The sequence below is a fragment of the Mytilus californianus genome, unplaced genomic scaffold (assembly GCF_021869535.1).
Source record: "Mytilus californianus isolate M0D057914Y unplaced genomic scaffold, xbMytCali1.0.p SCAF_25, whole genome shotgun sequence".
Taxonomy (NCBI): domain Eukaryota; kingdom Metazoa; phylum Mollusca; class Bivalvia; order Mytilida; family Mytilidae; genus Mytilus; species Mytilus californianus.
The window spans coordinates 2550427-2578204 of NW_026262674.1; the positions used below are offsets into that span (position 1 = coordinate 2550427).

General features: G+C 33.9%; 1 protein-coding gene across 20 annotated transcripts in view; it reads left to right on the plus strand.

Annotated features, from left to right (window-relative positions):
• LOC127732530 (uncharacterized) overlaps positions 1 to 27778 on the plus strand; it is a 273118-nt gene that overhangs the window by 131839 nt on the left and 113501 nt on the right. The window contains exon 3 of one of the 20 annotated variants that reach the window (XM_052241572.1): positions 1277 to 1666. The exons of 16 other annotated variants lie outside the window; for them this stretch is intronic. In XM_052241572.1, coding sequence (XP_052097532.1) covers positions 1277 to 1666 — 390 coding nt within the window. Of the gene's footprint in view, positions 1 to 919; positions 1667 to 27778 lie in introns of those variants that run through there. 3 more of the 20 variants (XM_052241571.1, XM_052241580.1, XM_052241577.1) reach the window with 3 other exon arrangements.

The following is a 27778-nucleotide window of genomic DNA, read 5'->3' on the forward strand; positions in this document are numbered from 1 at the left end:
GATTATAACATAACGCATATTAAACAACTACAAAAAAGCAATGCTGAAGAAAGGAATTACCTGATTGGTAGCATTTAATATTATAAACAGCAACGAACGACAACTACTGAATTACAGGCTCCTGACTTGGGACAAACATTTTGAGGGATTAAACATGTTAGTGGGCGTCCAACCCTTTCCTTACCAGGGTCAGTGTAGTAATAGTACAACATATATAGCATTATTTATATATAAAGTTATGTCAGTGACATAGCAGCCACAATGATACAAAAGCCATACAATTTCATTTTTTTTCTGTTGGCCATTGTCTTCTATCCTTGATCTTTATATCTGTATTGTCTGCCTTAAGAAGATCCCTCTACTAACCTATTATGAATACAGCGAATGAGACTACTCTCTATCTAAGTCATAATTTGTAAAAAGTAAATCATTACAGGTCAAAGTACGGCCTTCAACAAGGAGCCTTGGCTCACACCGAACAGCAAGATATAAAGAGCCCAAGAAATGACTGAATAAACCATTGAAACAGGAAAATGAAGGGTCTAATCTGTAAAAAAAAAAAAGGAGAAAAGAGAAAAACTTATGACCCACTTCAACAAACAACAACCACTAAGGCCTATCTGATTATGGGAATGTCTAAGGTAAAAGACGCAAAACAGTGTTAATTAATTCCCAGATAAGTATGTTCTGTATAATTGTGAATATACATACAAATGTGTAATAGGTTTATTTGTCATTACATGTCTGGACATAATGCATCTTTTATGATCATAATATTACCTGTATTTATATATCTTACAGTAATATTTTAGACTATTGTATTTAAAGCTGTAAAGTTTTACTTCTAATTAGAGAGTATTTTCACATGTTTTAGATATAAAGAGATAAAGTAATGGCCTCATCAGGCAAGCAATTCTGTACAATTTGTCTTGATGATGGAATCTCCAACAGAGCCGTCACCTGGTGCACAGAATGTGAGGTGTTGTTTTGTGAAGACTGTAAAAAACCTCACAGCAAGTCAAGACTGTCTAAGAATCATAAAATCATGTCATCTGAAGATTACCACGAGCTACCTAAATTCATGAAAGAAATAAGCAGTCAGTGCAGAGACCACAAGAAGATGTTTGAACTTTACTGTTCTTTCCACGCCGGTCCATGCTGTGTTCAGTGCATCACCGATGAACACCAGAAGTGTCAAGACCTGAAACCTTTGTCTGATATCCCAAAGCAAGTAAAATCATCTGCCTCAGTTCAACTTTTTGAAAAAGATTTGAAGGATGTAAAGGAAAACTTAGATACAGCCATAAAATACCTGCAAACTAGGATCAGTACCATCAATACTCAGAAAACGAAAGCCGTTGAGGAAATCCGTTATATGAGGAAGTCGATCAATGATTACTTAAACAAATTAGAACAAGACATACTTAATGACTTAGAGTCTAAACATTCAAAGCTGAAATTAAACATGGCCACTCTCGTGCAGCAAATGGAACAGCGAGTCAGTCAGATAAACCAAACGCAGTGCCAGTTTGCCAAAATGACGCAACATGCAACAGAGCTACAGGTGTATATTGGTCTAAGAGAAATTGAGAAAACTACATCACAAACGGAAAAATATATAGAAGATTTAGAAAGCGAAGACCACTTCATTGAAAAGAATCTACAGGTTAACATTTCATCTACTGTTCAATCAATTTTACGTGATGTCAAATCCTTTGGAGATATCAATATTAATACCACCTCTTCTACCCTCCAACTAAAGGCTGGAAGAAAAGATCAAGCCCAGAATTATATTTCAAAAGTTCTAGATATTGAACAAATAAAGCCATCCTTGTTGACAAGACTGACTATTCCAAAAGATATGAAGACTTTAAGTATTATTGCCTGTCGTATATTACCTGATGGCAAATTTATAATACTTGATCATCACAAAAAACAACTACTGCTGTTCAGTAAAGATGGCATCTTCATCAGAATAGTAGTTACATTCATACAAGATCCATTAGATGCCTGTTTTGTCAGAAACAATACAGTAGCTGTTACATTAGGATACGCCAATCAGGTAACACTGGTGGATATAGAAAAGAATAAAATTATTCAGACCATCAAACTTTCTCATGGTTGTTATGGAGTAGCAAGTGATGGTGAAACTTTGGTCATCAGTAGTTCTAGCAAGCATTGTAATAGAGTGAATCTGAATGACATGTCTAATACAATTATAGCAGGAATGGAAGCAGTGGGTCGTATTTCATTATTTCAAGGAAATATCTATTGGACCTATCTCTCTGAAAACAAAGTCAGCTGCTTGAAAAGTACGGGTGAACTTCTGTGGACATTTCAGCACCAGGACATCAAGTATCCAGTAGGAATTACATTAGACAAAAATGGCTTTGTTTATATAGCTTCTTATGAAAAAGTCAGTATCGTGGTAGTATCACCAGATGGTAAAACCTGTAAGACCATACTATCAGAAGCTGATGGAATCAAAAGGCCTTATGGAATAGACATAAACAAAGACACAGGAATGATGATAGTGTCTAGTAAAATAAGTGAAGATAGCAGACACTATGACACAGCTTTTGTTTATAAAATTTGATTTTATGTTTTTATAATTATATCTGATATCAAGATTATTACATCTTTATTAAGAATTAAACTTGCTATTAGAATACATTTTTGATCATTTTTCAGATGATAAAAGATTTTAATGTTCTGACCGGATCTCCAAGAAAGAAAAATTTCAGTAATTAATGTAGTGATGTACGGCGGACGGCGGACGGGCAGCCGAGCGGCTGCCAAAACGTGTCTGTGTAATAACTTGAAAACGCTTTAAGTAAATCTTTTCAAATTAAGATATGTTGTTTCCTGTTATCGTTGTTGAGTTGTAGACCTATAAATTTACTTAGATAGATTTGGCCTTTTCAATCCTGAACCCTATAAATATTCATTTATCTTTTTTTACTTGATTCTGTTTGGGGTCCAGATTTTCAAATATCATTTTCATGCATGGAAATCGAGTTTGCTGTCAATCTGAAAGCCTCTTGTTTCCCAAATCACATAGCATTAATTTTAAGTAAGAAACCAGTAAATACCAAAATTTAAAGAATTGATATATGACGGACGGAAACTGCATAACACAACATAAGCATACAAGTAATGTAGCATCCAGGTCTTCTATCATCTAGAATATAAAGTTTTAAACAAACAGTATTTTCTCGCCGCCGCCGGATAGTATTCCCTTTATCTCGCAACTTTCGTTTCAGGCGAGACAAAAAAAAACACCAATATTTAAACATGTAAGCTATGCAAGAGACATATTCATGTCTCTAACTATGCAAAACATTCTTATTAGTCCGTTGGTTTTCCCGTTTGAATGGTTTTACACTAGTCATTGTTGGGGCCCTTTTTAGCTTGCTGTTCGGTGTGAGCCAAGGCTCCGTGGTGAAGATCGTACTTTGACCTATAATGGTTTTTCTTTTACAAATTGTGACTTGGATGGAAAGTTGTCTCATTGGCACTCATACCACATCTTCTTATATCTATTAGCCGAAAAACCATATTGAAGGTGCAGGCTTAATTAATATCCGTGAAAACAAACAATACCAATGCAATACAAATGAATACCAAATAACATTGACTATCATGAGTGGTTCCTTGTAAACTGGACTAAACAAAAACTGCTTTACAGTCTATGAACCATGATAAGGGAGCGGGCCATACGATCTTCATTGTAATAAAACAAGCAAATGATATGTGATGTGTTAATGCTAAAACAAATAGAATTGATCTACCATTAGTGATAACCCTTAAACTGAGATAATCACAAACTTTCATATGTAATCCTAGCAAAATGTCCATAGTCAACAGACCATGAAAAATTGATTGAGCATAGAGGAATGAATAATCTCTATGCAAATTAGATGTGCCAATGCTAATACCAAATGGCATTAAGCTATAAGTAGCGATTACCCTTAAACTGAGATAATTACAAACTTTCACATTTAATCAAAGCAAAATTTTCATAGTCAATAGACCATGATTAAGGTTGAAGGACATCATGGGCTGGCTTAAACGATCATTAGATACTATTAAAACTGTGCAAAAATACATATATTTTGGCATTGCACAAGGTCATGTTTTCCTCTTACTGTTTATGACGTCTTTACTCTAAATCCATTGGATGTTATATGTCTACTGATTGACATTTAAATCTTAGATACATAATACATGATTTTTTTTTCATTAGTTGTTATTAGTTTTGAACTAGCTGTCAGTAACTGCCAGTACTCTCAGATAGCGTCGTTGTTGTTGTAAGTGATGAGTGATGGATAAATTGCCAGGTTAGGGGAAGGGTTGGGTGTTCACAAATATGTTTACCCCGCCACATTATTTACGTGCCTGTCCAGAGTCAGGTGCCTGTAGTTCAGAGGCTCTCATTTGTTCATGTGTGTCATATTTGTTTTTCGTAAATTGTTTTGTCATAAATGATGCCAGTAGTTTTCTTAATTAAATTGTTTCATATTTTTTCATGTCGGGGCTTTTTATAACCGACTATATGGTATGGTCTTTTCTCATTGTTGAATGTCGTTCGTTTGCCTATAATTGCTTACATCCACTCCATTTGAACTTTCATGGATAGTAGTCAATTGGCAATCATACAAAAACTCTTATTTCTACAAGAGGTCATATACCCATCCTGATCTATTTCGCCCTAGGTGCATTCACCAGAAAAAGAAAAAAAAACTTGTGATATGCATTAATGTCAAATGTCCAGTACAATTTCAGCACAAGTGTTGTAGAGCCCATTCAGATAAAGGCCTGAGTAAAAGTTTCTGTTCCCGAACTTATCAGCGATATATTTCTTTAAGATACGACTGATGACTAGCAGGTTATATAAAAGAGGTATTTTATGTTTACCTTGTAAGTACGGAATAGAAAGAAAGAAATAACAAAAATAACGAGCTCCAAGGAAATTTAAAAAGAAAAGTCGACCTTTATAAAATGGTAACATCCAAATCAGTAGATGTGTTATAATTACCAATAAGAAAAACTATCCACCGGAATCCAGATATCCATGTACAAATGTATATTTAAAGATTTATAATTTGAAAATCGATGAACATTTGTGAAATATGCATATCAAATAAGGTGATACATAACACTGCAGGGAGATAACTCAGTAAAAATCAGATGAACGTTTTAATCAAGTTATATTGTTAAGTAATTGTAAGCTTCTCAATGATCAAAATTAGTGTTTGTCAAACTGTTATAATCCAACAAAATTTTTCCGAAAAGTGTGTGATTCAACTTTTGGGTTTTTTTTTTTTTATTTCTTTTCAAAAGGTCAAAGTAAATATTTTGTCAACATTTCTGAAAATTAAACGAAAAAAAATAATTGTAGTCAAGGTGTTTGGTACCACCTTAAACGATTATTCGATTTTTTGATAATTGTAGGTATATCCATAAACTATAACGTAAATATATATAGAACTCTTTACTACGGCTGAACCTAATCTGTAATTATTATTTGATTGAGGTCAAGGTATGTGGGCCATATTGAAACCTAAACAAAATAGACCTTATTACTGCGGGGGAGGGAGGAGGGATGTGGGGCATATGGAATAGAGTACTTACTTTTATGAAAATGTGTCATTGAATGTGTAATTGAGTCAAAAGAAGGGTAACTCAAAAACATTATAGTCTAGTCTTCACATCCTAAATTTTACGGTAATATTGTACTTAAAGCGCGGAAATCACTATGTGATCCGTGTAAACTCATCGAACCTTTAAACAAACTTATTAGTAAAGGTTATCTTACCAATGTTGTAATTAGATCTTTGAATATAGTTTACATTGGCACTAATATCGATTTTGTCATCAGCAAATTAAAACATAACTAAATTTGTATTCTTTTCAAACGGGATGTATAAAGACACACCCACGTTCGTTTTGACCTATAAAGAGGTTAAACTCCTAACTATCCTACTGTCTGTCGATACATTTATTTTTGGCATTGCACTAGTCATGTCTTCTTTGACTGTCCATGACGTTAAAATACTAAATCCCTGGGATGTGTTTTAGTTGATTTTAGTCTCTGATGCATGATTTGTTATTATTAATTGTTTTGGCTTTTAACTAGCTGTCAGTAACTGCGAGTACTCTTAAATCGTACTTTCTTGTTTATTTGACCTGTTGATACTAAATTGTATTGCCTTTTTGTTATTTAATGTTATTCAGGGTTATATCTGGTCTATATACCAGCTTTTATAAGTGTTTGGTATTACTATAAATTTTCACTTCGTACTATGAACATCAAAATTATTTATTTTGTAAAAATATTTCCTTTCTCTATTGGAACTGTATACGTATACCTAACAACAAAATTATTTTCATTTACCTGTGTTTAAAGTTATTGCAAACGGTTGATATTTTTGTTCGAGCAGATTGTTTTTCTTTAATTGCTTAACATTTCATACCGATATAACATGTTACTTTTATTATTCTTCCCTTAGTTTATTTATTTTGTATTTACATTGTATCATAGGTCAAATTTATTTGTTCAGTGTATGTGCAATGGTGTTAATATGTCCTTTGATTGAGTTAAGCTATTTCAGTTGATATTTTATAGTGTGTCTTTCTATGTTGTGAAGTTACACTATTGTTTCAGAAAAAGGGTGAAGGTTTGGTACCATTAAAACGTTTAAACCCGCTGCATTTGTTTGCACCTATCCTAAGTCAGGAATCTGATGTTCAGTAGTTGTCGTTTGTTGATGTGGTTCATAAGTGTTTCTCGTTTCTCGTTTTTTATATAGATTAGACCGTTGGTTTTCCCGTTTGAATGGTTTTACACTAGTAATTTTGGGGGCCCTTTATAGCTTACTGTTCTGTGTGAGCCAAGGCTCCGTGTTGAAGACCGTACTGTGAACTATAATGGTTTACTTTTATAAATTTTGACTTGGATGGAGAGTTGTCTCATTGGCACTCATACCACATCTTCTTATATCTATTCAATGTTGGAAAGTGTTCATTGTTGAATATGCACATAGACGTAGGTGAGCGACGCATGCTCTTTAGAGACTATAATTTGTCATTTACACCTGAAATGAATTTTGAATAGCTTATTACACCTATATTATATAATTTTTTTGTTGAAATCTAGCCAAAAAAAGGTTTCTGTAAAATTGTGATTTAAAAATAAAATAGTTTTTTACCACTTATAAACGTCTTTGGAATTCAGGAAATATAAGGAGATGTCATTAAAGAAGAGATTTACTATGAAACATACACCACTTTCCGCATCATAAGCTCTTTTGTTGGAATAAAAATATCTTTATCTTCTTTATCGTTTTATCTTTATCTGAAAATTAAATGTCCATAAATTTTAAAAATGACCAATACAATACCGTATGCATTGTGCCAGATATTGGCAATGCAATATAAGATGACCTTGATGGGTTATGTAGATGGTATTTTAAAACTCAGTGTATCGTTTGTAATTTCTGTTGCTCTTTGACCAAATAAAGCTATACTTAATACGTGGGTTAATAATCAACATATACGGAAGTAATCGAACCGAAAATAATCGAATGAAATATTTTTTTAAAGCAGACAACCATGATGCTCTATCGACATTCTCGTTACGTAATTCAACACATGCAATTTACTTTCAAGGTCTTTAATACTTTGTAACTTTTCTTGATTTTTCGTTGGCTATGCTTACAATAATTGGCAAGAAATGTTTTTGGAAATAAAGCAATGAATGTTTTGGGGAATATTAATGGGGTATCCAATTTTTTAACACTTCAGCCATGGGTGTAAAATTTCTTATTTTAAACACTGATAATACTAATAGCTGGTTCATATCTATTTATTGAATAACTATGATGATCGAGCATATATTTCGATGGAATATATCCGGGGTCGTCTGTGACGCAGATAGTCAATAAAGGTCAGGCTAATCATGATCATGACTATAAAAGATGAATACAACGTTAAAGCTTTAAACGCAAAGGATCAATAAGTAAACCCTGTATAAAGAAAAGCAAGTCAACACAAGTCCTGTAATATCAGATAAGCATTTGAGACTGATTGCAGATTAAAAAAGTTGAGGAATATTGACACACCATCGCTCAATCAATTTGAAATGGCGACTGTAACACTGATAAAGTTTTCATTTCAATTGTTTAATTCATAACCTTGCTAGATTATTGGTTATGGTTAGAGTTTAACTTGTGTTACTGAAATAGTTATCAACATAAGATACTCTTTCCTACAGTATTAACTGAGATACGTGAACGCCACAAGCTGTGCAGAACATACTTTGTCTTATAGTATCAGCTGCGAAACGTAAACGCTATAAGCTGAGCCGAACATAATTTGTTCTATATAGTATCAGCTCCGAAACGTGAACGGCATAAGCTGAGTAGAACATACTTTGTCCTATAGTATCAGCTCCGAAACGTGAACGCGATAAGCTGAACCGAACATACTTTGCCCTATATAGTATCAGCTGCGAAACGTGAACGGCATAAGCTGAGCCGAACATACTTTGTCCTATAGTATCAGCTGCGAAACGTGAACGCCATCAGCTGAGCCGAACATAATTTGTCCAATGTAGTATTAGCTGCGAAACGTGAACGCCATAAGCTGAGTAGAACATACTTTGTCCTATAGTATCAGCCGAGATACGTAAACGCAATAATATGAGTAGAACATACTATGTCTTTAAGTATCAGCTGAGATACGTGAACGCCATAAACTTAGCAGAACTTACTGTGTCCTATAGTATCAGCTGAGAAACGTGAACGCCATAAACTGAAGAAAACATACTCTGAGTGACCTATTCTATGTAAGCCGAATCAAGTGAACGCGATAAGCTGTGCAGAACATATTCTTTTCTATAATATCAGTTGAGATACGTGAAAGCCATAAGCTGAGCAGAATAATCTCTGTCCTATAGTAAAGGCTCAGATACGAGGAAACCATAAACTAAGGAGAACATACTCTCTCCTATAATATCAGCTGAGATACGTGAACGCCATAAACTGAGCAGAACAAGTTACATACTATGTCCTTTAGTAAAGTATGGAACGCCGCAGCTGTCTTATGTGGAACTGTAATATTACGTTATGTTGTTTTATTATTACTTGATGATATTTTGTCTTTACATAATATTGTTTTGACATTACGTAATGATGTTTTGATATAACTCGATATGGAATAGTCATTACTTAATAATATTTCGATATTACACGATATGGTTTCGTATTGACTTGATATAGTATTGTCATTACTCGATGTGGTTTCACCATTATTTATGTGGTTGTGTCATTAGGCAATGTGGTTTAGACATTACTTGATGTGTATGTGACTTAACGTAATGTAAATGTTTCATTACATGATGCGGTTTTGTTATTTCGTAATGATGATTTGCCAGTCATTTATTTAAGAATTGAATGCTTCTTTTTGGGGCATAAAAACGTTGACCGAAGTACTTTTTTTATGAAGCGCGGAAGCGCTTCATTCTAAAAATGTGCTCACGGTCAACGTTTTACAACCTTATGAAATTACTAAAAGAAGCATTCAATACTTACAATTACATTTTTTCGCTGTGATCATGAAACCTCGATTACTATCAAGTTTTTCTTTTATTTACCTGTGCACTTTGTTGTGGAAACGTGTGTCATCATGAATGTTACAATTCATTTTGTAATGAATGTTAATTTCAGAATGACGCGAGATTGCTGTTAGCCAATCAAAATAGCGTATTATAATGAAACATACATCCAATGTAATTATATGACTTTAACATTACGTAATGATGTTTAAACATTTGACGATTTTACACTACATGATGTGTTTGTTTCAGTATTTGATGTGGTCCTGTCATTCTTTGATGTGGTAATCACATTGCTTGATGAGGTAAAACCACGTGACCAATTCGGAAAAAAAACTAATTCTATTTGTAAATAGATTTCCATGTTTTATGTGTCTTGAATGAGTGTGGCCATCCATCGAGTTACAGTTCAAATTAAAGTTCGGGTTACTGTTCGAGTTGAACTTTGAGTTAGTCTTCGATTTTGAGTGAGAATTCAAGCCATTATTAGAATTAAAAGTATTAGTTAGTATTGAGTTTCGAGTTGAACACTGAGTTTGAGTCACATTTAAAAGTAGAGTTCGAGTTACAATTCGACTTCAACTTTGAATTTGAGTCACCTTTTGAGGTAGAGTTCAAGTAAAACTCGAATTTGAGTCTCATTAAGATTGAGATTTCGAGTTGAAATTCGAGTTATCAAATATGAATTCGAATTTTAATTTTCTATCGCGGATCAAGGGCTTTTGCTCAGGCTTCCGAAAAGAGGGCTCAGAGGTATGCGTACAAAACATAAACAATGTTACAGTATACAAAACACAACATAGAAATTGAAATAAAGTCCGGTGTGGTGTGATTGCCAATGAGGCAACTATACACCAGAGTTTTAATGCAGTGGATGTAAGCAATCATAGGCAACCGTACTGCCTTCAACACACCGAATAGTCGGCTACAAAAGGCCACCAAGTGAAAATGTGAAACAATCTACGAAAAACATATATGACACACATGAAACAACGACAACCATTGAACTACAGGCTCCTGACTTGGGGCAGGCACATAAAGAAAGTGCACATGCGAAATTTAACATGTATGTGACCGCTAAACCCTAACCAAACCTCGGACTGTGTTGTAATGTTCAGCACAACATTAGACAAAAAGGTAAAAAACAGTTTCAATTAGCTTAACTCAATAGATTGGTATGACTGGGTTATACTAAATCCATCGAGGTGATCTCGGGTACTCCGAAAGGGTAAGCAGATTCTCGTGTGATACCCGTCGTGTTATTCGTGAAAGATCAAACCCAGTGATTTGGATTTATTTGGTAGTTCGCATTCGAGGAGAAGATGAAGGTTACGACAAATGGAAAACATATCCGTCGTCACCTGTGAAACAGTTATTCCAAAAAAGTTTGTTTTTTCAATTAGTGCGAGGTATATCAGAGAATGCAAGATGCTTTGTCGCTTAGTCCGATCACCCTATTTCCCTATAACTTTAGCATATAGTTGCAATGACAAAATTGATGGTAAAGGTATTCTATCTAGTCCTTCCTGTAGCTCGGTGAATGTGATGAATATTTTCAACTCTACTCCTCGACGTAGACGCAGTCATGGTCATCGTCATTATACATCACCTACTTTGCATGATGTCTCTATTAATGACTTGCTGCCATTTATACAAAAGCCGTTAGATATTCATCACATTCGCACGAATCTTTATTCATTACCCCTTTCAAAACTTCATTCTCTGTTCAATTTGTGTTTGGAAACCACTGTTACAAACCCTCATTCAAACCAATAAAAACTTACAGCTATCATTTCGGATATTGCAAGTCACAGACTTTTCAAACCAATTCGCATTGGAAAAGATGAAAAAGAGAAAAGATCTTTTCTTAAAGAGGTATTAAAACGCACATAACAAGTACTTCTTATCTAAAAGTTCGAAATTATTGATAAAAAAATGCAAAAAACCCGATGCAATTTGGTCCACTAATAACAGAGATAATAGCGTGTAAAGTTCAACTATTTTTACCTAAGAAAATCCAATCAACGCTACTTCCGTAACAGCACTAAAACCAAATCTACCGGAAGTGACGCGCTGTGGGTCACTTCTTCGGCTTATCTAAACGTTGTTTAATAAATGAACTTTCTTCTGGTCGTTGATTTAAAGCACTGCCAATGAATTTCGCTACCCATTCAAGGCTCATTCTTCATTATGACCAATTTGTCAAAAGGAACAAAATATGTTTCAGAAGGGAAGTTTATTTATAACATGTTTCAACAGAAAAAGGGGGGATGGGGTTGGGATAATTCAACATTGAGTTTTCAACTGAAAACATTGTTCCTGATCGTAGAACTGAGACAAATTGGCGGTCAATATATTATTAATCTAGCTATTAATTTAAAAGAAATATTGAGTCGAGAAAAAATATAGTTTATATTTACATGTACGTAAAGTTGCATAACATCTTGACAAGATATGACGGTAGTGGCTATTGTTCCATGTTATAAAAATAATTAATTGCCAGTTAAAAACCGGGTATGTGTAATACCTTTTTAATAATGTTAATTATCAAATTATAAAGTGTATCACTTTATAAACAACAGGTGGAAATTCTGTATGGCCAAGTTGTTAATTACCTGAGTGGAGGGATAATAGCTACTGTTTGATCTTTATCACCTTACTGTATACAGGATGTTTACTTATCAGTAGTGTCAATATGCGGACTGTTTTAATTATCAGGATCAAACGGTGATCGAGAGGATTAATATTTTTCTTGTTTGGTTATTTAGTTGTCATTGCTTAAATTTCAAATGAAAGAAAATGTCAATATTTTAAAATCAGTATGGTAGAATTTTTTTTTTTATTTAAAAAACAAATGGTGTGATCATAACATTCAAGATTTAGGACACAAGTAATTTGGGAATGCGCACCCCTTTTTCTAATGATTTTATATCAATGGTTTTTGTTGTAGTTTTAAATGCTCAAATATATTTTAACTTATTTAATAATTTTATTGCTCTTATATTTCTACGATATAGATTTTATATCTTATTTTCTAATAAAAAAAATATATATATATATATATTTACATATAAAATAGGCCTGTGGTGGCAAACGTACTGAAAGTTACAGGACAGAAAGTAACAAATTTGATAGTACAAAAGTCACACGTACTATTTGTTTAGTTTTGTTTGAAAACATAGGAAAAATTTCTACAATTTTTTTTGGTTACTTGCATATATTCATTTTATAAAGTATGAAATAGTTCATTTAAACCTAGAGTAATGAATAGATGTCAAAATGTATGCATGAAAAGGATATATTTATTGGCACTATGTCATAAATAAACCATTTAAGTACCAAGCCACTTTAATTAATTAATTAATTAATTATTAATTTTTTCACAATAAATTTTGTTATAAAATATAAAAATTACTTAGACAAATGTTTTCTTATTAAACAAATAATAAACTAAAAACTGAATTGTGAATTTTTGTACTGTGACTTTCTATCCTACATTCGTCCGTAGGTAGGACTATGCTCATGATGCTCACTAGGGGTCGGATATAACGTTAGTATATATGACACATATAGCAATATTTTTACATAAGGTCCAAGGACTATGACAATCATATATACTTATACTGATTTCCATTTTAAAATTTTGTTTGATTTTTAAATCTCCGTATAGGTTAATTACAAATCTATCCAGTATTTCACTTTTAATGAAATAGCTTGATCAATACATATTCAGGTTATTGCTTAACCAGTCAAGCAGATTACTGTGAATGGCAGTTCTCAATTCTTCACATTATCTGGCGAATAAATTTATTTAATTTTGAAATGCTGCTGTAGCTAACTAAAGTCGTAATAAAGAGAATTTTTATTTTTTTGTAGCTCAGAAAAACCCACATAGTTTAATTTAACAAATCGAACTCCGTCGTCTTTTGGAAGCACATGTTGGGATTGTTCTTTTTTGAATGCCGTTTTTCCGCCATGGAAAATAACATGCACGGTTCAACTTCTGCTTCTACCGCCACTTTAGGATGCACATGTTAATATTTTATAGAAAAAAAGGTTGATTTGTGCTTTTGGTTTTTCAATACTTTTCTAATTATAAACATTTGATTAAAATATCTATGCGATTATCAACCCTCGATAACTAGTTATCAATATTCTCAATGTAATAATTGTCACCGTTATATTTCAAAACTGTTATTTTACTTAGCAAGCCGTGATCTGTTTGCATACGATATAACACACGTATTTGATCATGGTGACCCACTGTGCATCACTTCCTTTGGGTATAAGTAGTGCGTTGTAGTGGCGTGTTTTACTAAATCTTTCATGTGTTCAAATGACAAACTGACAGTAATTTGCAAATATCTCGATAATTACAAGATGAAATTTTATCGGTTTTTTTGCATTCTTAAACGTTAATTACGAACTATAGAATTAGACAAACATGATGTTAGCGTTTTAGTACCTCTTTAAAATTTCCTTTGCTAACAAAGGTCTCGATGGCGTCAACTTAGGCAATATCCTTCATCATAAATTAGTTCAGTCGAAAATACCTCCTTATATTAAAGATCAGTCTGTACCAATAATTTCTTATACCTATACCAAACCATTTGCATCTAAAATTTCAATTACAAACACGTTTTGTAGAATCTCAACATTGACGACTTCAAGTCTAAACCTCCTGATTGCACCTGTGCTAGTTCCCAGTTCACATATAATCCGGCTGGCCACGTTATTACCGGAGACCTCAACATTGCCAATAACACTTCCCTGCGAAATTTGTTATCCAAAGGTCCGAAATATCGTGAGCCTAAATCCATCAATTGGAAATACAACTTCAAAATACTGATGGATTCAGTCGAGGATTATGCCAGGCAATGGGCAAAACGCGAGCAAGAAGACGTAGATACTCTTTCCGAATGGATTAAGGCTGTGAGGTCGTTGATACAAATTCGAATTAAGAAACTAAATGGGTCTATCAATACCCATGCTACGTCAATTTTTAAAGACCCAAATGTTGCAAAACACTTGTCCTACCTCCGTGAAAAATATGTTGTTGTCCCCGCAGATAAAGCCCCAAACAACATCGTTTTTGTGTGTAAATATCATTACATAAACTGCTTGATAAATGAATTAGGTATTGACAATTCATTTGGAAACTCCAACAAATACCCTCACGACGTTTACCAAAGAGGAAATTCTGGATAATCATAGGTCTGTTCTATGTTCCTTTGGAATTTCAACCAAAGATGAAGAACTGGATTTTCCATCACTGTATTGGATACCTAAACTACATAAGTGTCCTTACAAACAACGGTATATTGCTGGGTCTTCCAAGTGCTCCACGAAACCTCTTTCTAAATTATTAACATCTATTTTATCAGCAATCAAAGCCGGGCTCGAAAGTTATTGTGAAACTGCCTATTCTAGAGGTGGTGTGAATCAGATGTGGATACTAAAAAATTCCAAAGATCTTTTAGAGTACATACAATCTAAGATTCTCTCATCTTGCAATAGTATTAAAACATTTGACTTTTCTACACTTTACACAAGTATTCCCCATTCCAAACTAAAAGACAAATTGAAAGAGTTGGTATTACTTTGTTTCATTAAAAAGAATGGCGAACATAGATACAAGTATCTTGTCTTGGGAGGGATAAATCCTACTTTGTAAAGAATCATTCTGATTCAAACAAAAAAATTTCTGAAACTGACATTATCAAGATGCTTGATTTCTTGATTGACAGCATGTTTGTTACATTTGGAGGACGTGTTTTTCAACAGACTGTCGGAATTCCAATGGGAACCAATTGTGCCCCTTTTCTTGCCGACTTGTTTCTTTATTATCATGAGGCTGACTTCATGCAAGAACTTCTTAGGAAGAAAGATAAGAAGTTTGCAATATCCTTTAACTTTATGTTCCGCTATATAGATGATTTTCTCTCACTTAATAATACAACATTTGGTGACTAAGTTGAACGAATCTTTCCCATCGAACTAGAGATAAAGGATACTACAGATACAGTTAAGTCTGCCTCATATCTTGACTTACATCTAGAAATTGACAATGAGGGTCGGTTGAAAACAAAACTTTACGACAAAAGAGATGATTTCAGCTTCCCAATTGTGAACTTTCCATTTCTATGTAGCAACATTCCAGCAGCGCCTGCATACGGAGTATATATTTCCCAATTGATAAGATATTCCTGGGCGTGTATTTCCTATCATGATTTCCTTGATAGAGGATTGCTGCTCACAAGGAAGCTATTAAACCAAGAGTTCTAAATGGTGAAGTTGAAATCATCCCTTCGTAAATTTTACGGACGCCATCACAAGTTGGTTGACCGTTATGGAATAACCGTTTCACAGATGATATCGGATATGTTCCTTATGTCGTAATTACAATACCCTTCCCTTTTCACGAATGTGACCTACCGAATTAGACTTTTTACCGGATTTGTAATAACATAAGCAACACGACGGGTGCCACATGTGTAGCAGGATCTGCTTACCCTTCCGGAGCACCTGAGATCACCCCCAGTTTTTGGTGGGGTTCGTGTTGCTAAGTCTTTAGTTTTCTATGTTGTGTCATCTGTACTATTATTTGTCTATTTGTCTTTTTATTTTTGGCCGTGGCGTTGTCAGTTTGTTTTCGATCTAGGAGTTTGACTGTCCCTCTGGTATCTTTTGTCCCTCTTTTAGTGTGAGTTCATTTAAAGTGTCTCATTTGTTGACAATAACGTAGAAGGCTTTTGATTTGTGTCGAGCCTGCGACATTAATGTATCGGCAGTGAGACACAACAAAACTATATTCTGTCGTCGGTAGTGGCATCGGGGTCTTTATCATTTAGATCGTTAGGTTCTCGTTTGAATTGTGTTTACATTTATCATTTTGGGACCTTTTATAGCTTACTATGTGGTATGGATGTTGCTCATTATTGACGACCATACAGTCACATATAGTTGTTAGCTTCTACGTCATTTGGTATGTTGTTGGGAGTTGTCTCATTGGCAATCATACCACATTTTCTAGGGTTTTTTGGCATTAAATATTACCGAATTACACTGTCTTGGTATGATAAATTCGTAAACCTCCATTAATTGTTATAAAACGTGTATAGGACTTATTCTTCAAGATCAAGATAAAGCAAATACAGAAAAAAAAAAAATTTTTAATTTAGTTTTTACCGATACATTGTAATTGTGCCGATTAATGTACAGTCAACATAACGCTTTTACATATACAGCAGCAATATCAGGCGAGACCACATTGTACATGTGCCGATTAATGTACAGTCAACATAACGCTTTCACATATACAGCAGCAATATCAGGCGAGACACAGGGTTCCATGGAATCTTTTACGAATTTATTTTAATACTGCTTCTATTTGAGAACTAAGGAAAAAAAAACGGCAGGACCAAGTGCTTTGGGGATATCCTCCTTATGTCCGAAATACTGTAAATTTTTAGTACTGTTTTCTTATTTTTGTCTGCCGTTTACCTTTTTCATACCAAATAACTCTGAACAACAACTCGAACTTTAATTTAAACTTTAACTCAATGGATAGCGATACTCATCCAAAGCACATTAAATAGTGGAAATAGGTTCAAAAATAGAACATACTTTTTCCGAAATGGTCACGTGGTTTTACTTCATCAAGAAAGACAGGACCACATCAAATACTGAAACAAACACATCACGTAGTCTAAAATCGTCAAATTTTAAAACATTATTACGTAATGTTAAAGCCATAAAAAAAATTGGAAAATCATCATTACGAAATAACAAAACCACATCATGTAATGAAACATTTACATTACGTTAAGTCACATACACATCAAGTAATGTTAAAACCACATTGCCTAATGACACAACCACATTAAATAATGGTGAAACAACATCGAGTAATGACAAAACCATATAAAGTAATGACAAAACTATATCAAGTCAATACGAAACCATATCGTGTAATATCGAAATATTATTAAGTAATGAATATTACATATTGAGTTATATCAAAACATCATTACGTAATGTCAAAACCATATTATGTAAAGACAAAATATCATCAAGTAATAATTTAACAACATAACCTAATATCAGAGTTCCACATAAGACAGCTGTGGCGTTCCATAGGATAGGGTTGGCAAAGTATTACCCGCCTCGGAAAACCCGGGTGGAAAATCCTGGGTTTTCCCGGGCTGGGCAATACTCCAAGAAACGGGTAATACTGGGCAATACTGGGCATTATGATTTTTTAAGCTTATTTTAACACAAATTAGTAAAGACTTGTTCTACTTTCATAGCATTATGGCTAAATATATACATTTTATACAGATGACCATTGAGAGTCATTTCTAGAGGATTGAACATTCAATTTCATTCTCTTCTCCACTAATTATATATAGGTAAAATACAAAATTTTGACATTTTAGGATACCTTGTTAATTTCAAAGCATTGTTTCATTAATCCAAACTTTGAAAAAAATGCTTTGTAATGCAGTGTTTAAGTGAATTGTAAATTTAAATTGCTTCATATTGCTAAAGAAACACCCTCAAGGGTCATGTCATTAAGACTTATAGAAATGAAAGGCTGATTATTGTTATAAAAACATATCTGTGTTCTAACCTGAATAACTACTTATTAATTAGTGTTGCACATGTTAATTATTTAAAAGAAATTTTTCATACGTGTAATATATATTTGAAAAAAAATAGTCTTTGGCTTTATGCTATCAGTTTGACCAATCTAGACAAAATGGTGATTTAATAGATTTTTAGGAGAATTATTGAGAAAGGTTTTATCCATTAATATTTGTCTGATGTGTCTTCATGTACTCTTTTCTCAGAGTTGCCAGAATTATACTCTCTTAAATGTATACGCTTTTGTTTAACATATAACCCCTTATTTTATTGATTTTGTATTTACATTGTGTCATAGATCAAATTTATTCGTTCAGTGTATGTTTACTTGCGTTAATGTGTCTTTTGATTGAGTTAAGCTATTTCAATTGATATGTTATAGTGTGTCTTTTTTATGTTGTGATGTTACACTATTGTTTCAGATAAGGGTGTAGGTTGGTACATATTAAAACGTTTAAACTCGCTGCATTTGTTTTCACCTGTCCTAAGTCAGGAATCTGATGTTCAGTAGTTACCGTTTTTTGAGTTGGTTCATTGTGTTTCTCGTTTCTCGTTTTTTATATAGATTAGACCGTTGGTTTTCCCATTTAAATGGTTTTACACAAGTCATTTTTTTGGGCCCTTTAGCTTGCAGTTCTGTGTGAGCCAAGGCTCCGTGTTAAAGACTGTACTTTGACCTATAATGATTTACTTTTACAAATTGTGACTTGGATGAGAGAGTTGTCTCGTTGGCACTCATACCCCATCTTCTTATATCTACTTGTATTATAAGACTCTCAAACAAGTAATCTTTTAAATCAAAAGTTGTTTATAAATATCTTAAACATGTTAAATGTATTGCATGTGTTGGATCACTGAATCCTCTTTAAAATTTTTATATCACCCAGCTAGCATGCACAGTATTGCCCAGCAGTACCCGGTGAAACGCAGTAAACCCCGGATTTTCCCAGTATTTCCCACTGGGTTGGGCAATACTCATAAAACCTGGGTTTTTGCCAACCCTGCTTTATTATCAGCTGAGATACGTGAACACCATAAACTGAGTAGAACATACTATGTTAACTCTATGTAACTGCGTAGAACATATTCTCTCCTGTTGTATTAACTGAGATACGTGAACGCCAAAAAAACTTAGCATAACATACTTTCTCCTATAGTGTTAACTGAGATACGCAACCGCCATAATCTGAGCATAACATACTCTGTCATATAGTATCAGCTGAGATACGTGAACGCCATAAGCTGATCATAACATACTAAGTCCTATAGTTAAGGCCTGAGTACATGAAAATCATGAGCTCAGCAGAACATACTCTCTCCTATAGTATCAGCTGAGCTCGATACGTTAACACCATGAGCGGAGCAGAACTTACTATGTCCTATAGTATTAGCTGAGATCCATAAACGCCATAAGCTGAGCAGAACATCCCTGTGCTAAAATTTCCGCTGAGATACTTGAACACCATAATGATAACTTCCAATTCGATAAACACCATGTTTGCTTGACCGAGAACAGATGCCAATGGGACATTCAAACTCATAAGTCGAAAATAAAGACCCAACGCCATGACTAAAAAGGAAAAAAGACAAAGAGACAAACAATAGTACACACAACAAAACAAAGAAAACTTTATATTGAGCAACACGAACCCCACCAAAAGATAGAGGTGTTCTCATGCGCTCCGGTAAGCAGATCCTACTCCACATGTGGAACCCGTCGTGTTCTTAAGCGTTATACAAGGGACAACAAATAGAACATTTTGGAGTATGTCTATAAAAATAAACAACTTAACCAACTTTATTTGCGATTCCTCAAGCCTCTTAAACAGTTTCCTGGACCCTTTTCCAGCATACCATTCAAGCCATTGTAATGAAAAAATCTTTTTCTGCAAAACCGTAAAAAAACGAGTAAAAAACAAATTAATGCTCAATTATTTTGTTATGTAGGCATACCAGCACGCAAGCTGTTTAATTGCATTAAGGATCGTGTCTACATATTAACGCATGAGTGATTGATTGTAGGTATTTAACGCCACTTTCATCGCAATTTGCTATATCTTGGCTGCCAAGTTTTCTTGGTTGAGGAAGCCAGAGTGCCCGGAGAGCACAACCGACGTTCTGCAGGAAAACTGGCAATCTTAGTTAATTAAGATTGGAGTCGAATGCACTTGCCAAGTGCGGAATTCGAACTCACAAACTCAATGTTAATAAGATAGTGATACAGTAAATAATCTACTTAGACATCTCAGCCACTAAAATCCCTCTAAATATTGACACAGAAAAACAACATAATAATTATAAACAATTGTAATATTCATTGGTGATCTTAATATTTGACTTTCGATTGATAAAAGCAGTAATTACAATCATGAGTTTGCCAAATCACAGTGAATTCAATTCTTCATAAAAAGAAAATGATTATAAATCAAAATAATGTGTTTGGTGATATGTAATGGCTAAGGCCAACAATGATACCATATCGAAAAACACCATTGGAAATTCAGAATTTGTCAACAGGTCAAGATAGTCAGTGAAACAACAAATCAATTAACGACTTGACAGGAACATGCGGATGGTGGACAGTTTCCTTTTTGGAACTCTTTTGTACACCATTGGTCAAGAGCCACAACTCCTGCCCAATAATTCATAGCCTTGCAAGTTATGGTACCGAGCCTTGTAGTTATAACCGGCCTAACAGTTTGTATTGGTCTTGCAGTTTGAACCGGTCTTGCAGTTTGTACGGGTGCATTTGTTACAAATGGTTTAAATGTTTGTATGGGGCGGAATGTGATGGTTGGTCGTTGAGTGACGATTTTTGTCGGCTGGATAACAATAGGTGGGTTAGTCTGCCCGGTACCAGTGGTAGCAATGTCAGCACATCCGTAAAACTCTTCTTGAGAACCACATCTTATACACCCTCGTCCACTGGGATCTACACATAGTTGTTCCCTAAAAAACACAATAAACAATACAACAATTCGCCGTTTTAGAATCTAATGCATTTTGGGTAATATTCATAAAAGTGTACATCAAAACTTTGTGATTTGTTTAAAACGCCATAGATAATGGAAATTCAACCATTACCCATGCCTTTAGATTCTTAAACGGCCAAGTAAGTAAATTCTGCAAAGTGAATTGACGAAAATGAATTTGGGGAAATTGTACCACTCAAAAGAGTGTTGTTTTGGATTGGTTGCGCCTGGTCATCTACGGACCGCTATAAAAATGTTTTGCATCCATGGTTAATTAATGTGCCTAAATGAATACCGGAAGTGGCTGTTTTACAAGTTGAAACCTCAAATTACGTCGTTACCGATTGAGACGTAATATCGCGAACGGACATAACGTCGTCTGCAATATATAAGGGATATTTTTATTTTTTTTTTTATATTTGTGATATGTCATAGATGTGTTAGAATAAAATTTTGAGTTATTTCAATTATTTTAAATATAAGACAAAGAATGCTGATTAAGTGAAGTTATAGTTGAAGAATTAAATGCTTCTTTTGTTATATCATTTGATATAAAAGCGTTGACCAAAATTAAGTTTTGTGAGTAGCACATGCAGTCATAGCTGTTGCACTTTTTTGTATTCAAATATTTACAGTAGGTGTTCAATTCATACAAATGCGGATCTTTAATTGACTGATTTCGTCGTATACTTTCATTTCGTATGAAATCAATCCATATCGTATGAAAGCAACCTAGGTTTGTTGAATTATAAGCATAAGCCTCTGCGCGTCATGCAAAATGTGATGGGCAGGCCCGGTTTCATTTCGTAAAATTGTTGAAAAACAGCTATCAAATCAATAATAAATAAACTCATCATGGATGCCAGGATTGAAATTTTGTACGCCAGACGCGCCTTTCGTCTATAAAGACTCATCAGTGACGTTCGAATAAAAAAATAAAACAGAATTATGGAATGCCTCGCGATCGTTGTCTGCCAATCAAAATCCTACAATCTTATGAAATATCTAAATAATGCAATTATAAGACAATAGTAAAAACATTCCAAAAATATTCTTCTTCCACGATCCGAACATTTTACTCCTTTTTTATACTAGTAGAAATTAAGGTTATTTTCATGAAGTTTTTAGGTGTACAAACTCGGCCTTTCAGTGACAAACGTTATGATATGGTTGTGTGAGTGAAAGGTGACGTGTAAACACGACCGTCGCTTTTATTAACCCAATCAAGTCTCTTTTAAGTGGGAGTGAATGGTCGAGTACACCTAACAGCCAATTAGGTGTACTCGACCATTCACTCCAACGTAAAAGACTTGATTTGGTTACGTACCATTGTGACAAGATTTGATTTAATCAAAATTTGATGTTGCGTTATTTTGATATGTTCACATTTCACAGGGTGAAATGTCTAACATTTTATCGAATTCGTTATTATGACAGGACCAATAAATCATATATACCTGCATTATCGGATCTAGGAGGAGGGGGATCCGGTGGATGGAAACCATCTTTGGATTTATTAATCATGAAAAAAATCGAGAGAAAAAATTGGATCCTCGCCTGAAGTGCATCAGATACAATGTCCCAAACTTTGTTTATACCTGTATAACTTTTAAAAGTACGGATGAAAGGTCATTATCTGATAGTAGATCGACATAATAAAGTTATAATCTTGCCCACATGTTATCAAGGTGAGAGAGGGCATTTTTTGCTAATAACTGATTGACAGACATTCTATTAAGCCAAGTGAAAAGCCAAGTAACAAATCCTTGTGACATTCAGCTATATTGATTTTTAGAATGACTGGAGAAAAGTGCAACATCGCGGTTTGATCTGTAATCATATGAATAAATAAGTGAAATTTTTTATGGTATTTTTAAACGCCGTGTAATATTATGATATACATTCGTGCCATTTCCATTGTAAGACGCATCGTGAGCATTGAAGGGTATCGGGAAGTTTAACCTGGAAACGTTTTGTTCCAATTCCAGGAGTGTTAATAAACCTGAAAAGATGAAAAATTATTGTTTTATTCAAGTTTTATATTAAATTATTTGAATTGATTGCATTCCACTCTCGCCTTAAGTTTAAAAGGATGTGCATACATAAAAATAAATGCGACAAAAAATTAAAAGACACAACTAGACCCTACCAGGGTAATGATTCCGTCCAATTGCTCACAATGGAGCAGTTCATAAATATGTTCCCTTATCGTGTTCCGGATGTAGTCAAATAATTATCTTAATTATACTTTAAGATGTTCCCTTACCGTGTTTCAGATCCAGTCACAATCTTTATCTTAATTAAACTTTTAAATGTTCCCTTACCGTATTCCAGATTTAGTCCCAATCGTAATCTTAATTTAACTTTAAGATGTTCCTTTTCCGTGTTCTAGATCTTGTCACAATCTTAATCTTAATTACATTTTAAGATGTTCCCTTGCCGTGTTCCAGATGAAGTCACAATCTTAATCTTAATTAAACCTTAAGATGTTTCCTTACCGTGTTCTAGAGCTATTCTCAATCTTATAATTACCTCAATTAAACTTTAAGATGTTCCCTTATCGTGATCTATATCTAGTCACAATCGTAATCTTAATTTATCCTTGAGATTTTCCTTTGCCGTGTTTCAGATCAAGTCAAAATCTTAATCTGAAATAAACTTTAAGACGTCCCCTTATCGTGTTCCAGATCAAGTCACAATATTTATCTTAATTAAACTTTAAGATGTTCCCTTACCATATTCCAGATCTAGTCACAATCTTTATCTTAATTAAACTTTAAGTTGCTCCCTTTTCGTGTTCTATATCTAGTCACAATATTAATCTTAATTAAACTTCAAGGTGTGCCCTTGCCGTGTACATCCATGATAATACCATTTGTATCATGCATGTCATGCAAGCTTCAGTATGAAAGTCACACAGTATCATGAATCAAACCAAAGTATTATTATCCACACTGATCTGTGTCCACAACTGTATTTTTAAAAAAATGCCAAGATGAAAACTACATGGTTTTGCATACAAGTCTTATAAATATAAGAAGATTTGGGACGTACGTCAATGAGAGACAGCAACCCAACGATTAAAATACAATCTCATTTCACGTGAATGTCACGTTAATTTCAAATTAATTTCACGTGAATTTCACCAAATTTCACATTAATTTCATGTGAATTTAACGTATAAGCTCGATTAACGTGAGATTCACGTGAACAAAATTTGCCTGTGTATAATTGCATATTAATGAAAGTGTTATTATATGAATACCTTTGGTTCCTCGATACAAAGTTTGAGGCCAGACTCCAATTTAAGCATGTGCACTTCTCTTAAATTCGAGAATCTCGTACAGCTCGTACATTGATAGTCCGCCTATGCACAAAGTTATAAAACATAATCATAGTATCGGCCATTTTGGACCGGATCTGGTCGAGCTCTCTTCTAGTGATCTGTCATCTTTCATTGGTCGTTTGGACTTCTTTACATTATAGTACAATGTTGGTCAAGAATATAAGTGACATAGATAAGAGGTTTCATAGTCTTATCTTTAATTTCGTTTCATAATTAAACGTGTGAAAATTGATTGAATCGGATTAGTATCTAGAATATAGGGCATCGTCTCTATGGACGAGGGTCTGTAAGAGGGTCCCTTATTTTTGTTGTCTTTAAAAAAAAATTTGTGTAATCAGTTTTGTGTTGCTTAATTCTTTTATTGTCCACAGTTAATCTTCACGCTTTGGCACCCCAAAATTTTCTATTTTTTTTTTATTTTTCCATTATTATCTATTCAGTAAAGCCCCACTAGACCTCATGCACGAGAGAAAGATTAAAAACTAGTTGCTTACATCAAAAGAAATTGTTTAAAAAAAAACCAGCTCAGATTAAAGTATTTTGATTCGTAGGCTTTTTGAGAAGCAAACGTTTGTAAATCTGTAGCATTGCTACTTTTCCGCTAAGCAGCCGGTAATTAGAAATAAAATGTGAAGCAAACTGTGGACTTATTATTATTCGTTGGATACCAATTTTCGTGGTTTTGGTGGATATACAGGTCAACCACGAATTCAAATTTTCATCTAATTACAAATTTACTACATTTGTATGAGGTTGTAAGCAGAATATGGCAAAACCACGAATCACATATCAACGAAAAATCAAGTTTTCCTCAATCCACGAAAATTGAATATCTACCCACAAAAATAAATGAATCCACAGTGAGCGGGTGTTGCCTCACATATATGATATTTTCTTTGCATTTCCTATGAAACGACAGGTAAAAAAGAGGGACGAAAGATACCAGAGGGACATTCAAACTCATAGATCGAAAATAAACTGACAACGCCATGGCTAAAAAAGAAAATGTCAAACAGACAAATATTAGTACACAAGACACAACATGGAAAACCAAAGACTAAGCAACACAAATCCCACCAAAAACTGGGGGTGATATCAGGTGCTCCGGAAGGGTTAGCAGATCCTGTTTCAGATAAAAGCTTCGTGACATTTGTAATTAATGAGCAGTTTCTTCAGCTCTCAGTTTAGATACTGCATGAACGGACAAACTCTCTTTTAATTTTTTTCAGCCATTTTCTCTATTCTTTATAAACAATTTGTCAACAATTATTCTCTTTATTCGGAAACTGAAATTAATAAACAAATACAAGAAAGTTAAAAATGTGATAGGCGTTATATCAAAGAACATAGCAAATGGTTTAAAAATATATAACAGCTAGAAAAAAACTAGAGGCTCTAAAGAGCATGTGTCGCTCATCTAGGTTTATGTGCATCTTCAACAATGGACACTCTCCAACCTTGTGGACATCAATAGATTTATGACAAAAATCTCTTTTTGTTGAACTTGCATTGCTAACCATTTAATTTCTGTTGACAGTTTCTGTATATATTCTTCTGATTTTACACAAAACACAACGAGAGGGTAAAAGGTCGTCATTTAAAGGCAATCACTACTTTCAAGAGTCTTCTCACTATTTCGGAAAATGTTTGTTTGTAGATCTTGTCTTATGATCATTTTTGTAATCTCTATATATCTTTCATAATATTTAAGATAATAGACAAACACACAAAAAACTGGAAAATTACATTAAAGAGAAAACACTTAAATAACGAGTCGACTTACGATTTTAACCATGCATTCGGCCTCTTTTTAGATCTTGTCTTACTGATAATCTTTGTTATCTCTTTATAACTTTTTATAATTTTGAAGACAATAGGCAAAAAGGAATCAAATGTTAAATACGCCAGATTTTCTCTTCTATAAGCGGTTTTCTTAATAGAAAATACTTGTTAATTACCCTTAAGTTCTTTTAAGGCATGTCGGCTATCTTGGTTGGTAAGTAGGGTTATCGGACACATTTTGTATATTAGATACCCAAAGTGTTTTTGTGGCCACATTTAACCTAAACTGTCAGACGACATCTTATAGGAGTTTTTTTGTTTGTTAAACTAGCCCAGTAGTTTCAGGGGAAGATATGTATGTACCGGTAAACCTTAACGACGACGACGACGACGATGACGACGACAGACGTTAGACGACAAGTGACGAGAACAGTTAGCTAGAGAAAAGAACTCTCAAATAAAATTGAGAATGGAAATGAGGAATGTGTCAAAGAGACAACAACCCTATCATAGAGCAGAAAACAGCTGAAGGCCACCAATGGGTCTTCCACACAGCGAGAAAATCCCGGACCCAGAGGCTGGCATCAGCTGGCCGCTAAATAAAAATGTGTACTAGTTCTCAAAGTATACCACCACTGAGACTAAGGCAGGGCTAACAGCTGAAAACAACTGTGACAGAGCAGAAGAATTGAATGAACACTTCACAAGTGTATCTACTAATAAGTTATCAACTGATGAACACTTCACAAGTGTATCTACTAAAAAGTTATCAACTGATGAACACTTCACAAGTGTATCTACTGATAAGTTATCAACTGATGAACACTTCACAAGTGTATCTACAAATAAGTTATCAACTGAAGATGTACCACTAAATAAATTATTATATCCAAAATTAAAAGACATAGGCATAACTTATCTAGGGATGAGAAAAAAATAAGTACATGAACTCCTTTACACTAAAAAAGCATGTCAGTCAGACGAAATAAACACCAATTAAATAAATAATTTTAATCAAAATTGAAAGACATTGGCATAACGTAATTATTATTTACTCCACAACCTATCTATAATAGAGTCGAATGTTCATCGTTTATGCAGTATATAACAGATTTAGTTTTGTTTTGTGGGATTATTGTCTTATTGAAGTGTATCCTACATTTCTTTGTATTCATTTTTTTTTGTTCGGGGGGATTAAAATGATTCGCATGAACGTCGTACATTCTTTGTCTGACGTGCAAGAGTAGAGTATAAAATAAATGAACTAATGGAATGATTGCAAGTTATTTACGCAATTAAACTACATACAATTAAGTTTTCATATTTAATTAAATGGTCTTTTAAAAAATCTCATTGCAAATTTATTTGCTGTAACTCGTTTAAAGCCTTTTTCTGTAACGAAAAAGGAAAGTATGC